The sequence below is a fragment of the Choristoneura fumiferana genome, chromosome 13 (genome assembly GCF_025370935.1).
Source record: "Choristoneura fumiferana chromosome 13, NRCan_CFum_1, whole genome shotgun sequence".
Classification (NCBI taxonomy): Eukaryota; Metazoa; Arthropoda; class Insecta; order Lepidoptera; family Tortricidae; genus Choristoneura; species Choristoneura fumiferana.
The window spans coordinates 7,236,036-7,253,157 of NC_133484.1; the positions used below are offsets into that span (position 1 = coordinate 7,236,036).

General features: G+C 37.1%; 1 protein-coding gene across 1 annotated transcript in view; it reads right to left on the reverse strand.

Moving 5' to 3' along the window:
- The window catches only part of LOC141434472 (suppressor of lurcher protein 1-like), a 105,069-nt gene that overhangs the window by 8,002 nt on the left and 79,945 nt on the right, over window positions 1-17,122 (reverse strand). The window contains exons 5-11 of the mRNA XM_074096892.1: window positions 7,863-8,092; window positions 7,142-7,298; window positions 5,372-5,431; window positions 5,213-5,301; window positions 4,206-4,322; window positions 1,443-1,514; window positions 797-983 (exon numbers count right to left, since the gene is read on the reverse strand). Of these exons, the coding sequence (XP_073952993.1) occupies window positions 797-983; window positions 1,443-1,514; window positions 4,206-4,322; window positions 5,213-5,301; window positions 5,372-5,431; window positions 7,142-7,298; window positions 7,863-8,092 (912 nt within the window). The remainder of the gene's footprint in view (window positions 1-796; window positions 984-1,442; window positions 1,515-4,205; window positions 4,323-5,212; window positions 5,302-5,371; window positions 5,432-7,141; window positions 7,299-7,862; window positions 8,093-17,122) is intronic.

The following is a 17,122-nucleotide window of genomic DNA, read 5'->3' on the forward strand; positions in this document are numbered from 1 at the left end:
GACGCGTGCAACCTTTTCTATGAGCAAAATGAAACCATTTTTCGCACATGGTCCTTCGAACCGTTACTTGAACATGCTGTTCCGTCACTGATATTGCGACCGGTTTCGCGATAAATTTCCGCCGTCGTGGGATTTAGTGTCGGATACATTTTATATGAGATCGGAAGACATGGAGATGTTCCGTGACTGGAAATTATCTCGGGATACACCGTATTTATGTTAGAGCGACGTAATTGTTTTACTGTTTTGTTTTGTTTCGTTTACAAGACTTTGAAGCAAAGGTTGTATTGTATTGTGTTGTATATACTGAAACCATTTCTATAGATCTGAATAATAAGCATAGTTATTTTCTTAATTAATATGTGAAAAAAAAGCTTTATTTTTTAATATATTTTGTCAAGTCTGCTCCTTGCTCTGAAGTGCATTGGTCTTAAGTGACCGAATTAAAATATTTTCAAATGTGAATAGAAAAATTAATCACGGAGCAAACATTAACATTTTTGACAAACTAGTAATTGAAAATTTTGTCCGATTCACGACCACAATGACACATACTTTCCTACGTGTTGTCTATTTGTAATTAATACTATTATTGTGTCTTGTGTTGTGAATAAATGTATTTTCTTTCTTTCTTTCTTTCAAAAATTTAGTGAAATTAAATAAATCCAGGTAAGTACATATAACCTAGATTACAAAAAATTGTGTCACCAGCTGAAAATCTTTTTTTTTAAAGTGTAGTAGGTTTTTTTTTACTTAAAAAGTAGATGATAAATAATTATTACTTAAAACAACTTACTCAATAATACTAGCCGTAACCCTCTGCAGGCTGAAGTCCTCAAATACCAGTCTGATCCTCTCTCTGCCCCTGGCATAGAAGTCGTAATGGCACTGGGTTTTCTGGGGATACGGTGCAGGATAAAGCGGGGATGTGATCTTGCCACTTTTGCTTTTATCACTACTGAATACTTGGTCACATGATGATGCTGCAACAAAACAACACCGAGTCAATAGAAGCAGGAGTTTCTTTAAGGAATTCCTTATACACAGAGCTGGATTTAGGTGAAGGAATCCAGGGATATAGCCACGGAGCCAGTTCCGGAGTCTCTAAAAAGGATTTATAGAGATTTAAAAATCTATCTAAGAATCGGATTCAGGGTGGATGCCAGCTGCTGCCAACCGAAGCAATTGAAGGTCTAAGGGGGAGGCTTGTGTCCATCAGTGGACGTCCTACGGCTGAGATGATGATCGGACGTATCTGAATATCGAAACTGAATATAATAATCTAATGTTAAAAAGTCGACGGTCAAAATATCGAAAGTAGGTTAGGTTAGGTTCGATATTTTGACCGTCGATATTTTAACTATAGATATTTAAATTTTCGATTTTCAGATACGTGTCCTGATAATCGCACCCGATGCTAACGTTCTTCAGAATGAACTTACTTGCGGCGCTTACAGCCGGGCCCAGTCCGGATATTGCTTCGCTCACGCTTGACTTTTTATTCACGTCGGCATCTGGGAAATAAAAGTCCACTGTGCAAATCAATGAATCTTATCAATGTGTTGTGTGTCAGTTATATGAATCATAGTCAATCAATATGAATGTTATCAATGTGTTGTGTGTTAGTGTACAATGTAAAGTATGTACGTGTTGCATGCATAATAATTATGTTAGTATGCTTGTTATGTGATCAGTGGTTTTTTTATGTAAATCTTATACTTGAAACTATAAATTCTTGGCTGCGTTATTCATCCATTACATAGTGTTGGACACGTAATTGTATACAATACCGGCTAAGTTAGAGTCGGACTAGTGCAGTGATTTAAAGTGAACTAACTGACGACCAAGTGCTGTTTTCTAGAACTGCGATACCTATTGTTGTTAGTGCCGATCCTTACTAATATTAACTATAAATACGAAAGTATCTTGTCTGTCTATTACTTCCTCACGCTTGAACTGCTGAATCCATTCAATGAAATTTGGTATGGAGCTATCTTTAGATCCTGCGAACGATATGAGATTATTTTTATCATAGTTCCCGCGGGACAGCGATAAATGAAATGGCTTGACACTCTACCGCATCTCTTGATTCTTCGTAGACGGAGTAAAAATTGTTATTTGTGAAGGATTCTACAATAGAATCCTGAGCAAGTTGAAGTTGATTCAAGTGTTAACGCCCAAGATGAAAATAATTGTTGATAATTGATAAACACTTAGAAAAGCCTTGAACAGAAAAGTTGCACTTTGCTCCCTCTCGTCAGGGAGGAAAAGTTACTTTTCTGAAGGAGAGGTGTGAAAAAATATACCTCGTTGAGTTTCTTGCCGGATTCTTCTCAACAGAGGTTTTTCCGAACCGGTGGTAGATTTGTTTTGACATTCATAAGTGCTTGTTATAGCCTAAATTTAATAAAGATATTTTGACTTTGACGGAGTCGCGGACAACAGACGAGGTTGTAAACGACTGTTTGTTTCTGAATTAAATAAATAAATAAACAGCTAGTAAAAATAACGTAATAATCAACGAGTTAAAAATATAATAAAAGATTAAGTTATATTTGCGACCAAGAAAAAAAGTTTAATCGAAGAACGAAAACTTTAGGTAGAGGAGAAAGTTTTTTCTTTAAAGGTCAACATTCCGATGTTATTAAAATTTCTTCCCAAATAAAAAGTTTAATAAAGTTTACCTTTAAAGCTGTACCGTGACTGGTAACAGCACTGGTTGATAGACAGACAGCGTACAATCAAAACTACTATGGCAAGGTACTTGAAGTAAAAAAATATCTTGATAATCTTAACTTAAATTAGGAAATGGCGAGATTTTAGTTAATGTGCAACCTGTGATTTTCACGTCCAACTAATGCACGATCTAATAATTTATCAGTTGGAGTGAATATGGAAGCCAAAAGTGTACGTCTTGAAATGTAAACCCAGAATGACGACGTGATAACCCTAATCCATGTCGAGGAATTAAATTATTAGGGCGTTCATTATTCGGACGTGAAATACTAGGTTGTACGTTACTACGTAAGTACATCATAAATTGTTGATGTTTAAATAAAGAAATGGATTCAGTGACTTGTCATACAGTGTGTTACCGGCAGCCAAGCTTTTTAAAGGGAGGTTAAGACGTATTTCTGTAACTTAACCATGACATTAATTTACTTACTAGGTGAAAACCCGTCTTCGCTCGGGTAAAATGTAGATTGAAAAAAAAAAATTTTTGTCGCTCTAAAGACTATCGTATTTATCGAAAAATCTGACGTATATTCCCAGCCTTAATATTACTACAAATACTTTCACAGCTAACCTATGTATCGGTATTTCACCAGTAGATATTTGTCTTAAATCTTATTTAACCAAATAACTATGATTTTCTGTCTCATAACCAAAGAAATTAGACCTAATGGTCATAATGGAGAACAAAATACGAATCTGTGACACCCGTGACGCGTGATGGTGTGACACCAACGCCACATTGACATGATTACTTCGCAACGCCATTATAATATATACTTAATTTATTCCATTTTTTATTGAAAGTACTCGATAATCCGAATTTTCCACCTACGAGTTGTCGACTCGGATTGACTATTTTTTTACGCTCTTCAATTTGATGTGCATTTCGTTCGAGTCTACCGTAGCCCTTGACGAAATTATTAATATAGATTTACTTGTTGACATAAATTCTGTGATTGGTTCTGGTTTTGTTTAATGGTGTATGTGTGTATTTTTTTTTAATTTTTTGTATTTTTGATTCAATATTTTTTTATAGCTTTAATTTGGACAAAGTGGAACACAGTTATAGGCTAAATATAATAATAATAATAATTTAATTAAAAAACTAGAGTTCAAACTGTGTTAACTTTCTAACAAAATTATTTAAATTGATGTCATGGTTAAGTTACAAAAATAAGTTACTTTAACCTCCCTTAAAAAACCTGGCTGCCAGTAACACACTGTATTAGTGGAGGGAAAACACATGTTGTTATTGCAAGCCGCTAAAGTACTATCACATAGCCGATGTGAAATACCTTTTAGGCCTGTTCCTGTTCTGTTTATTCCAGTAAAATCGTTCCAATAGCATGACAGTGCGGTGCTAGATCGATCTTGTGTAATTCGTTAGGATTCTGACCCCGCAATGTATCACTACCGGAACGATATTACTGGATAAATGTAAACAGGATCTTAAATGTGTCTTACTAGACCTGTGATTGTGTCGTCCATTTGAAACTGGTAGCTGGCTTTGAAACCCTGTCCAGGGGTGTCTGAGTTGGCCGTGAATTGCACCAGGAGATCGGAGCCGGTTGACAGGATTTCATATCCTAAATAAAGAAAAAAAAAACAGTATTTTACTACGACTCAAAGAGGTAACGCTGCCAGTCTTTTAACCTTTTCGCCGCCACGTCAAATACAAAAGACATCACCCATAATACGCCAGGCTTCTATATTGCAATGCCTAAAATTGAACCAACACGTTCACTGGAAATGAGAAACTAACCCATCACGTGCAAAATTTTTTTTCATGAGCAGGTTGGTCTATACGTGCAAGCAAATAAAAATCGTGTAGCTGACACGTGCAAGTTTTGATCAGCCCTTTACAAAGGGTCGTGCGTCATATGTGCTACACTCACTTTTGCATTGAAGTAATTTACGTTTATGTAGGTCGTTGGCACTGGACCTGCGGTGCGTATAATATATGAGTCGTTGGCGTCCAAAAGGTTAGGGCACCTTGCTCTGAAGTAGCTTAATTTAAGTGGCTTATTTTGAATTTTGTTTCTTTAGTTGTTTTTCTTATATATTTTACAAATAAATGCAAAACTTTGTCGTAAAACCTTGACATTATTTTTGAATTTTACAATCTTTTATCCCTAAACTGTTTTCATGTTTATTAAGGTCAAATTCAGGAATTAAAATGTCATTAAGAGGAGTACAAAAATTTCCAATTAAAGTACGGTTGCGGAACACAAAGAATTTCGCACAATGACCTCCACTACTTGTCTCTGTCACTCGCGCGTGAATATTTTACGTCGCATTCATACAAATTTATCCGTGCGAGCGCGACGGGGAATATTTATGCGCGAACAACAGAGACACATAGTGAAAGGTCATTGTACGAAATTCTTCGTGCTCCGCAACCAGACTTTAGACATTTAACACCAGTAGCATTATTATTATTGTATTTATTATTATTATTATAAAAAAATAATCTGACCAACTATCTCGTTACAAAGCATGGCCAACACCGGCGCAGCAGCCGATCTCCCGTCGAAAACTTTTATAATATCAGCACGATTGAGACAGCTGTAACAAACACTCTTATAAGTAAACAAGAAAAACAAAAACTGATACAAAGAAAACATTCAGCGTGTACCTTTCATCTCCCTTCTGAAGGAATGATTCCTCGAAAACTAACTTGATCCGCTCATGCTGCCTGAAACGACGAAGAAAAAAAGATTAAACTATATTGTCTTTTCTGGGAATTGTAAATTTTCGCTTGACAATAAAATAATACGTACAGGCGTTTCAACCGAGCCAGTTGAGTTAGAAGCATGGTAAATGTGAGTTGTACCAACCAAGCTACTATATCGATAACTAATGTCAAACCAGCTAAAATTGGTTTTTTGGAATCTTTTTGTATTTTTTATTTCAATTCCAAATTTTTACTTTTACGGTCATCCCGTAAAACCTAAATTGAAAATACAAACTGAAATATAGATGCACAGAAAAACCAGAAAAATAAGACCACTCCGGGTGAGCGGTTAGTTCCAATGGAGTGCCGAAAAAGTTTCTCGATGAGGGCTACGGCATAGATGTCGCTAGCGTCACTGCTTAAGTGGCTAAAATAAGAAACAAAAAAGCTGAGATATGAGGTGCATAGGGGAAATTCGTGTCGGTACCGTTGACCATCAGTGGTGTAGCAGTATAGCACGCGGTACGGAATACCGAGGACCTGGGTTCGATTCCCAGTGATGGTCTTATTTTCCTGGTTTTTCTGTGCATCTATATTTCAGTTTGTATTTTCAATCAAACCAGCTGTCAAGTCTTTGGTTAAGGTAATTTCTGCAAGGTGAAATTTACTACGTATGTACGTAAGTCTAAGCTAAGTATTTGTTTTTAAGTAAATTTAGGCTTACAGAAATTTACGTTTTCAGAGTTTTGACGGCTGATTTGACATTGTTTATCGTTATATTGACTTGGTGTTATTAACGCCAAGTCGCTAGTTATGCAAATTAGATCTCAAGAACTACGTGTGTTCAAAAAGGGACTTGCATGATTTGCGGCGTAATAATCGAACAGTAAAGTATTACCAGCAAGCACACGTTTGTAAAAATCATCATCATCATCATGTCAGCCGAAAAACGTAATCAGCTGCCGCAGACGCGCACTGCTGGACATAGGCCTCCCCCAAGGCTCTCCACTCAGACCGGTCTTGTGCTTTCCTCATCTAACGCGATCCCTCGGTCTTAACCAGGTCCTCGCTCCATCTTGTTGGAGACGTTGGGGGGCGTTTATAAAACGCTTTGGCGAAAATATTTTTTTAATTAAGTGTATTAATTTTAAATGTGCTTTTACCTACTTTGAACCAACTAAATAAAATTTTAAGGTAAATGTTTCTCATGTGAGCTGTTAAAACGCCCGTTCACCCAAAGGATTTCATATAAAAATAAAGTATGTTACTAATTGATTCTTTAAGTAGCTGGCATATGATATAATTAAATTAAACGTTATACTTTTATGGGAGCACTCTGGGGACAACTTTTATTTTAAGAATTGCTGGAACTACTTAAAATAAATGTCTATAAGTAATAATATATCATTCTCTCCTCTCTTTCATTTCTAGTGTCCGAAATTGCTTTTCATCACAAATTGAATATAAAGTCCAGTACAATTTTATTATAAGTTGTACTTTGATACATAAATCATTTTAAAAAACTTCTCTGCTTGAATGCGTAAATCGATTTAAAAGAATCTTACAGAGAACATAGCTTTATCACGGAAAATTGCATAGCTCTCGCGATAAACAAATTCTTCGCAGTTGAAAAGCTATTAATAAATAAATCGGCTATTATTTTATAAACTGTCATTGTCTATGAAATATATTTGCCAGTCGATTATCCCAAGTAGTAAGGAACTCACTAACCTCGCATGAAAATGATAAGTGCACCGCACATTGCTGGGGTAGCTCGAAGGGTACCTCGGACTATAAAGCCGCCCATACACGGGCCGATTGGGCTGCGAATTAAACACGTAGTCGCACCACGTGTCCGGAACATGCACGCCATCTGTCTCGAAATTACCTGAAGGCAAAAAGTTTGATAGCCGAGCCCTTAAGTTCAACTAAGTCTAATTTATACATATATTCAACACGTGTTTTGGATGTCTAAAGCAAACCGGAAAGTTTCCGGTCCCGTGTTTATGTGAGCCATTGTTATGTTAAAGTGATATTTGGATCTGTTATGAACTAAGTTAACTTTAAATTGCCTGTTAAGTGAAGTCGGAATAACTAATTCCAGTGTTCGATTCTATTATGGAATTTAGGTCGTTTTCTTAATTTGATAAATTAGATTGTGGAGTGTTTTGTCTCGTGTCCGCAGTCCATAATGGTATTTTAATGTTACTGGTATGGTACCCAAAACAAACCAAAACGTTGGTGCTGAATAATAACGACCTTCGCTCGAAGCACTAGAGTTCGATGTTGCTTGTTGGTGCGCGGTGATTTTTCTAATAAAAATAACGTAGGCATATAAAATGGCGGCTTTCGTCAACATCAAAAGAGAGAACCTTCTGTACTTGTACTCGTACTAATACTTATTCTGTGGTTATAGTCACCTGCTAAACTAAACTTAATAAAATATACTCACGTCTATCAATAAACCTATAACTCCCGATAAACCCCGTGGCATTGGTGGCCTTCTCTCCCGTATGGAACTCCAGCACCAACAGAGGTCCATGGGAGTACAAGGCAGGAGGGGCATCAGCCCTGCTGCCACAGAGCGCTCTAGACCACGCTGAGTATTCGTTCACCCCGGGAGGACCGGGGCCATGGGTGCCACCCTCTGAGTAGACCTTCAAATAGTCGCCTTGGATGCAGCTGGGGACAAAGAGATAGGGTTGTTTAGGTAAGAATAGAATTTAAATAGTCGCCTTGGATGCAGCTGGGGACAAAGAGTTAGGGTTGTTTAGGTAAGAATAGAATTTAAATATTCGCCTTGAATGCAGCTGGGTACAAAGAGATAGGGTTTTTTAGGTAAGAATAGAATTTATATAGTCGCCTTGGATGCAGCTGGGGACAAAGAGATAGGGTTGTTTAGGTAAGAATAGAATTTAAATAGTCGCCTTGGACGCAGCTGGGGACAAAGAGATAGGGTTGTTTAGGTAAGAATAGAATTTAAATAGTCGCCTTGGATGCAGCTGGAAACAAAGAGATAGGGTTGTTTAGGTAAGAATAGAATTTAAATAGTCGCCTTGGTTGCAGCTGGGCACAAAGAGTTAGGGTTATTTAGGTAAGAATAGAATTTAAATAGTCGCCTTGGATGCAACTGGGCACAAAGAGATAGGGTTGTTTAGGTAAGAATAGAATTTTGAACATTAAACTATTTACCGTGAGACTCACTCATATTAAATGATATTGCAACGGAAGAAGAATAGAATGTTGGATGTGTAGAATATAGAATAGAGCGGTGTTCAAATTTTTTTTACAATATTAACCTAACTAACAAAACCGAGTGTGAGAGAGAACAAGTATGAGTCAGGCTCGCGCACCGATGATTCCGTATATTTCTAAACATGAAACTATAGCCAGAGCACTACAAAGTTTATTTTTTATTACAAAGTTTGTTTTTCCTTAAGACTGACTCTGTGACAAACAAACAGGCAGATAGACGAATAGTGTAACGGAAGTAATATAGGGCTCCGTTTGGCACCCTTTGGTTAGGTATAGAAGAGAGTAAAAAGAAGGCAAACCTCATGTTCCGATAATTCCACCAGCTCACTATTTCACTCTCTTCTCGGGAATATAACAGTGCAAATAAGAGTAGTGCTATAGCATTGTTTGCGCTCTTGTGTTGCGTCAAGCTGCAGCTTGACGGCTAACGGCAGGATTAGCTAGTGAGAGAGGAACCGTTAAACGTTCGTGATGTAAAAATCGTTCAGGCGTATTTTTCAACTGAAGATGGACTTCCAACATTTCAATATTGCATTTAAGTCGGGTGTCTATATTTGACGAAACGTTGGGAAATTCGACTCGCTAGGCTCAAATTTGTAGAGTCGAAATATGGGTTTAAACCCGTATTTCTTTTGTTAAATTCGTCATGTATTATGCCGCAAAACCAATTTTTTAAAGAAAATGTGAATTTTTATATCTTACGTGATTGATCAATTTTATTGATCATAAAAATATAGGTACTTAGTTAAATAATTTGAAGTTTATTTAACTTAATCGGACTCTTTTTAAGGTTTCGTACCCAAAGGGTAAAAACGAAACCCAATTACTAAGACTCCGCTGTCCGTCCGTCTGTCTGTCCGTGTGTCACCAGGCTGTATGTCATGAACCGTGATATCTAGAAAGTTGAAATTTTCACATATAATCTATTTCTGTTGCCGCTATATAACAAATACTAAAAACAGAATAAAATAAATATTTAAGGGGGCTCTCATACAACAAACGTGTTTTTTGCCGTTTTTTGCTCGATAATAATAACGGCAACAGGTATAGTATATTATCATAGAATATTTAGTCCTCGTATATTCACTTTAATAATAATAATAATTCAGTCCAACTCGTACTTAGCCGGTTTTTCAGACACGTATAATTATAATCGATAGTAAGAACATTACTACATACTACAACTTTCAAAACTACTTTTGGCTCTCATGGAATTACTTAGTTAATTGAGTCAGGCGCAACTTTACTCAGGTCCATATGAATGAAACTAAAACCAAAATACCTCGCTACTCTGGAAACACGCCAAACGATTGAGTAATAAATAGATCCAAAAAGTACTGGAAAAAATATTATCTTAATAACCATTTACGGGTGGCTGTATCAGTTTAGCTGTGGAACTGCATTTTATGTTATCCATCCCCATTCGCCATTTTGAAACAAATCAAAAACGAATTTACAAAAAATTAAGATTCTGCCTACATAATTTCACGAGAATCGATTAAAAATGCGATCTGTAGAGGAGTGTTGTTGTCCGCATTTTTGTCTAAGCTGAAACGGAGACGCTTAATATAGTAATCTTGATTTACTTACGTTGTTTAAGAAAACCCATATAAAATTCCATGTCAAAATGGCTTTCATGTTGTGCCCAAAATCGAACTTTCAACAAACCAAATTTAGCCAAATTCGTCCGGCCGCTTTATCCTGATAGACGCCCACATTAATAAACAAAGAACAGAAAATAACAACTTTTAAACGTTCACGTTTATTATAAATAGCTACTATACAAGCAGTCTCTGAATGTTAAATTACAATTTTAATCTCAAAATATAGAATCAGTTAATGTATTTAAAATTTTAATCTAAAATATTCTTGTACACACAGCCGTGGATTCATTACTGAAACCAAAAGCAAATTTCCATCCCACCTATCTTGTATTTCATAAGCGAGTGGATACAATTTTGTTTGCATATCAGTTGATGTTTTTACTCGTGCGTTAGTTTCGGCGGAACGGCTAAAGTTTTAATCAACGTGCTACCATCTGTTATAGCAATTTGTAGTACAAAAACAACCCAGTAAAAGGTTTAATTTGAGTTTTTCATTCGGAAAGTGTTTCTATTTGAACTAAATTTATTAGGTTAGACGGGTTTTTTATTATTACAGTAGTATAGTGACATGTGTTTGTTAAATTATTATTACATTATATTGTGGCGTTCTAAGGGGCTTCCCCCAAAAACCGGCCAAGAGCGCGTTGGACATGCCTAAGATGGGTTCCGTAACCATTACGAAAAAATCAAGTAATATTTTTCTAAGGATTTCGTATTGTGTACGGATCTTCCAAGTTTAGGTATAATATTTTATACCTTAGGCTGCTATTAATTCTCAAGCAATCTTATCCGTTATAATTTTCCTTGTAAGTTTGATACACTTACTATCATTCTAAATTTACTAAAATTTTCACCTCAGCAGTTTAGGTTTTAGAGGGGAGGGGAGGGGGAACGCTTGATTTTAATTTGCACTTTAAAGTTTTATATTTCGCAAACAGATCACTGAATCGAAAAATCGTCCTGACAACCCCCCATTTTAAAAGACCTACACAACGATACCACACACTATGGGGTATTAGTCGAGAAAAAAAATCACCCCCACTTTACGTCTATGAGAGGTACCTACAACAGTATTTTTTTTTAAGTTTTACTTTTTACTTAACCACTTTGTCGGCGTGACTGATATGTACATATTATATTCATGTCAAATTACCGCTTTCTAGTACTACCGGTCTCTGATCTTAGCCGTGGACAGACAGATAGTCAGATGGACAGACATGGCGAAACTATAAGGATTCCTAGTAGTAGTATGCACCACATATCTCAGCTTGTTTGTTTTCTTATTTAGTCACTTAAGCAGCGACACTAGCGACATCTATGCTGTAGCCCTCATCGAGAAACTTTCAGCACCCCATTTCGCTGCTTAAGTGACTAAATAAGAAAACAAACAAGCTGAGATATGTGGTGCATAGAAGAAATTCGTGTCTGTATCACTGTCCAGTGGTGGTGTAGTGGTATAGCACTGGTGGTGGTGGTGTAGTGGCACGGAATACCGAGGACCTGGGTTCGATTCCCAGCGCTGGTCTCATTTTGGTGGTTTTTCTATGATTCTATATTTCAGTTTGTATTTTCGATATGGGTTTTACGGGATGACCGTAAAAAATTGGAATTGAAATGAAAAACAAAAAAAACAATAAGTAACAAAAATTGGAATTGAAATAAAAAATACCAAAACATCAATCTTAAAAAAAAATTGTTTTTTTGATTTCCAGTAAATTAAAAGTTTTACAATTTACGGTAACTTAATTATGCCCTTTTGATACAAATTGAATTTTGATTAAATTGAATATTTATGATCTTACGAACTTAATCGTGCGACCACGAGCGTGAATCTTTGAATATCCTACTAATATTATAAATGTAAAGATGTTTGGATATTTGGATGTTTGTTACTCAATCACGTTTAAACCGCTTAAACGGTTTAAATGAAATTCGGTATACAGATAGTTTGAGTCCCGGAGTAGGACATAGGATAGTTTTATCCCGGAAAATTGCATAGTTCCCGCTGGATAATGATACACGCATTCTGCGTGGACGGAGTCGCGGGTAACGGCTAGTTTAACATATTTTTGAGTCCATTTCGAAATGTGGTCTTGAAGAAACCAGCATTCACCTAGAAAGCCGTTCAACGGCGTGTGTGAAGTACTCAATCCACGAGGACACGTAGAAACTACAACTCTTTTGAGAGATTACCTATACGCAGCAGTAGGCCAAATGATGATGATGAATCGATTCTGCAGATTATCATCAGCATCATCATTATATTTAAGGGCCTAGCTCTTGTCAGTGGAGTAATCGCCATTCTGTACGCCTCTCTGCCAATGCTTTAAGCTCCTGATACATTTCATTGACCTTATCTTTAGCTTGAACCATAAACGCACGTCTCAGTCTTCCCCTGTCTCTCCTGCCCTCTATTTCCCCTTCAATTATTGTTCTTATGTAACTATCATAATTGTATCAGGTGCCCCAGCATAATCCCTCTTCTATTCTCAACCATTCTCAACAGCAGTCTCGTCAGGTTGCAGTTTCTGCGGATACCAGTCCCGTATTTATCAAAGTACTACCTTCAAAAACGGCAAAAACAAAAATAGGTTTCATTACAAAAGTTGCCAACAACACGGAATTAAGTCCAATACAGCGAACGCACTGCGGCTGAACAAGTTGATGTTAATTAGAAACAACATACGTGACCGTAGAACAGTACAGGGCGGGTAGAGGCGAGGCCCGAGTTCCGGCGGGAAAAATAATTGCAACTTTCACTTCGTGCTTTGGTTTGAATATCACGTTATGTGGTAGTGTATATTATTGTAGTTAAATAATTCTACTAGAATGTTGTAAATGCGGAGGTTTGCGAGCATAATTATGTGTGAGCGTGCGAGCACGAGCGTGCGTTTGTGTGTGTGTGTGTGTGTATGTGTGTTTGTGCTGGCGTTTGACACTTCTGCACTAATATATTGTTCTAATAAACAACTCAATTAATTTGGATGACATTTGGTATGTAGAATACCTAGCCTAGAGGTCTGGATGTACACCAAAATAGGGATAAAGGGATAGGGGTGATTTTTTATCTCAATGTTCTTACGGGATTTTTGTAAATTTCCAAAATCTCAAGCACTATGTTAAGATTCTGTACATGTATGTTACATGCAACAGGCCATACTTATTTTTTCACGTAGGTATACCTCTACACTTCTACAGTATAGCGTCGCTGTAATAGCGTCCTATTGTTTTATCATCACGTAAACAATCTTTCTGAAAAGAAACAACATGTTAGATTCAAACGTCCAATATTGTCCAGTTTAGTTATTCATCCATAAAACTAGTCACCGACCGATCATTTCGGTTTTGAACAGTTTCGGCCAAAAGATTTTCGGCTACTTTTCAGTCTCACTTAGGCTCAGTATTAGTGAATATATGCACGCACATCGTTTGGCTTCGGTACTTAGTTCTTCATCATCGTCATCATCCCAGACTATATACGTCCCACTGTCAGGCACAGGCCTCCACTTGGAATGAGAGGGCTTGGGCCGTAGTTTCCACGCGGGCCCAGTCCGGATTGGGAACTTCATAAAAACCATTAAATTGCTTCGCAGGGATATGCAGGTCTCCTCACGATGTTTTCCTTCACCGTAAAGCTCGTGGTAAATTTCAAATGTAATTTCGCACATGAATTTCGAAAAACTCAGAGGTGAGAGCCGGGGTTTGAACCCACGATCCTCTGCTTGAGAGGCAATAGGTCAAACCACTAGGTCACCACGGCCACTTAGTTCTTAAGCCTACTTTATTCGTGGCTCATAATGAATAGTTGAGAAATAAATACAAAAGCCTTTTTGTAACACAAGCTAAGTCTCTTCTCTTCATCATTGTGTCAAACGGTCCAGTGGTTCCGTATGCACCTACGCGATTTTTTTTTGATATTAATCGGCTATTACTGATTTAACTAGAAAGTTGTGATTCAAGCCAACGCTTTGCTAGTGGAGGTGACAACGACCCTTGACTATTAAGAATTAGCATAATTATCAAAACTTTATACTACTTGTACTAACGGATCCCTAAATCGAAAATATGATTAAATCTGGTTTTAAATACCTACCTTACGATATCGTATCTACTCTATGCTATGGATGAATTAAGATGAATTCAAACAATTCCGGAAAACTCAGAAGTGCGAGCTCAGGCGTCGTTGTTGTTGTTGAACGTTTAATACACGTCCCTGTGCTTGAGAGGCACTTAGGTGAATTTAGTACAGTAGGAATTCACAGACATGTCAAAAAAAGTTTTGAGCCAAAACGGCCAAAAGCCGAAAGTTTGGTTTCGGCTAAAAATCCCGTCTCAGTTGGACACGATATTACTCGTACAGGAAAGCTATTGGTTCATTCGTACAACAAGCGCGCCATCGGGCATCGCATGAATTTTGAAGCAACTTGTATGGATGCATGTGATGGTACAAACTAGTTTGATCTGGCTTACGCGCCCCTGGGAATGAGGCAGGCACGGAATAAAACGCGAAGGGGGAAGGTAGTTCTGACATAGGAGTGAACTTTCTTAATTTTTTTGAATGAAAGTTCATTTAATAATAGATTTTACAATAAGTGCAAAAGTACGCCATTTTACCCGAGAAGTCTATATCCATTCGAGCCGTAGGCGGGGGTTGATAGTTAAGTTGAGAGTGTATTGGGTTTTATAAAACAGAAATACTGTGCATAAATACAATTTTTTTCAAGGTATGTTTTTCAAACAATATTATCTTCATTCATTGATACTCCTACGCACACATTTTGCTCGTCCAACTATTTACAGCACCTCTATTCACACAAATAACGCTGTCATTAGCTCCACTTTCTAAAGGTCGCGTGCCCCCCCCCCCCTTCCCCAACACATTCAAAGAGAATTAATCTCATATCACAGCGTGTCACAAATGACTTTCTTTTTGACGACACATCTAATTAAGAATTCAATTAGAACGCTTGGAGTGTAATATTGTCTGTGCTCTGTATCTTAGAGAGGAAAGGTCCTTATTAGCGCCACGACACAGGATGGGGGCGACATTTTGTCCTTTTTGTTGCCGGAATGAGATGTCCCGCTGAGGTTTCGCTCGGAGCGCCGCTAAATGACCACGGTATGAGAAATAATCAAATGCTTCCGCTAAATTATTACACTGCTGATAGTGATTCTCTTTTGTTTCGCAACTGCGATATAGGAGTTTTCTTTTATTTGTGTATGTGTTGTACAGTCACCAGCATTAATATCTGCCACAGCGGAGCGTGCAAAAATATCTGACACGTCCTTCCGGCCCTAGAAATAGAGTCGTATCAGATATTTATGCACGCTTGTTGTGGTAGATATTGGTGCTGGTGACTGTACGACCACAGAATGTTGGCACATTGATGTTAGTTATTCATCGGAATTTAGGCTACCACGTTTTTTATTAGTTCGCGTTTTTGAGAAAATTTAACGGGTCAAATCTTATAGTTTCATTTTGGTATCACTTTTAGTGAGGCAAGTTGGATGGCAACGAAAGTACAGTCAACAGAAAGCACAGTCGGCAGAAAAATCTTGTTTTTAAAAGTTATTTTTGAACAAACATTTATTCTGTGATAATAACCCGACTTATTTTATCTACGATCTAATCTACGAGACATCAACGGTGTTAAAAACAAGTTAGAGCAACGATTAGAAGCTAACTAAAAAGATGCAGCTAATAATTTGTAACCAAAACTGTGTTCCGCTTGACTTGTGGAGTCAAAAACTGAAATAGATAGAAGAAGTAGATATTTCGCTTAAATACCTACTCTTAGTTAGTTTCTGAAATCTACACGCAAAATCTACACAAACAGATTAACTTAGCTCTCATCACTCATCATCATAATCATATCAGCCGTAGGACGTCGTTGCGTCGTAGGACCTCCAGTAGCTTCGGTTGGCACCAGCCTTCCTCCACCGTGTACCTGCAGCTTTAACCTGGTCAACCGTCCATCTCGTTAGTGGATCCTACGCTGTGATTGCCGATCCGCGGTCTCCATTTCGAGAACTTTTTGGCCTCAACGGCCATCTGTTCTTTGTGCTATATGGTACAATGACTCTTTATTAAACACCATATATAGTACGAGTAAACAATACAGAAAAATGGAGACAAAGAGAAACAAGAAAAAAAAAATCTTCCGTAACAACAATTGTCTAGTCTCTGATATTTGAATCAACTTTTAAACTGATTGAAAGCACTCGTCAGAGGTATAAAGTTTAACTACTGGACTAAGCAAGCTTCGTTAAGTCGTATCATCAGCAATAAATCGGCCAAGTGTTCATGATGTTTGTTCCATGACCATTAAAGCAAGCTCTTAAAGTGAACTCGTAAAACGGATTTAAACTTAGATTACGGAGGATCACATTAATTTACGGTTTTCACATTCAGTTTAAAAATAGAAAAGGTTAGGTACCATAAAACCTAAAAGAAATTATTTTCAGTTTTTTTTTTGTTTTAGTAAAAACTATAAATTACCTAATTAGAAAGAAAGAAAGGAGACATTTATTTACATTAGTAAACAAATTAAACATTACACATTATGTTTGTTCGAAAACGTGATAAGATGTCAGCTAGATATTTAAAATAAAACCCTTCATGTTTTTTCCAGTTGTTGTATAGTATGAGGCCTTAAAATGCAGTTTGGGGTGGGTAGCGATATTAGCCGCAAGCGAAAAAAAAATCAGAAAAAGTGTTCAGAAAAGCGGAAACAACTAAAATCATTCCAAAAAAAGTCACACACAAACATCACAGTAGGCAGAGCACACGAAACGTTACCGCTTTTCGGAGCCACTTTTAGCAATTTTAGGTTTTAAGTTTGACAATAACGGT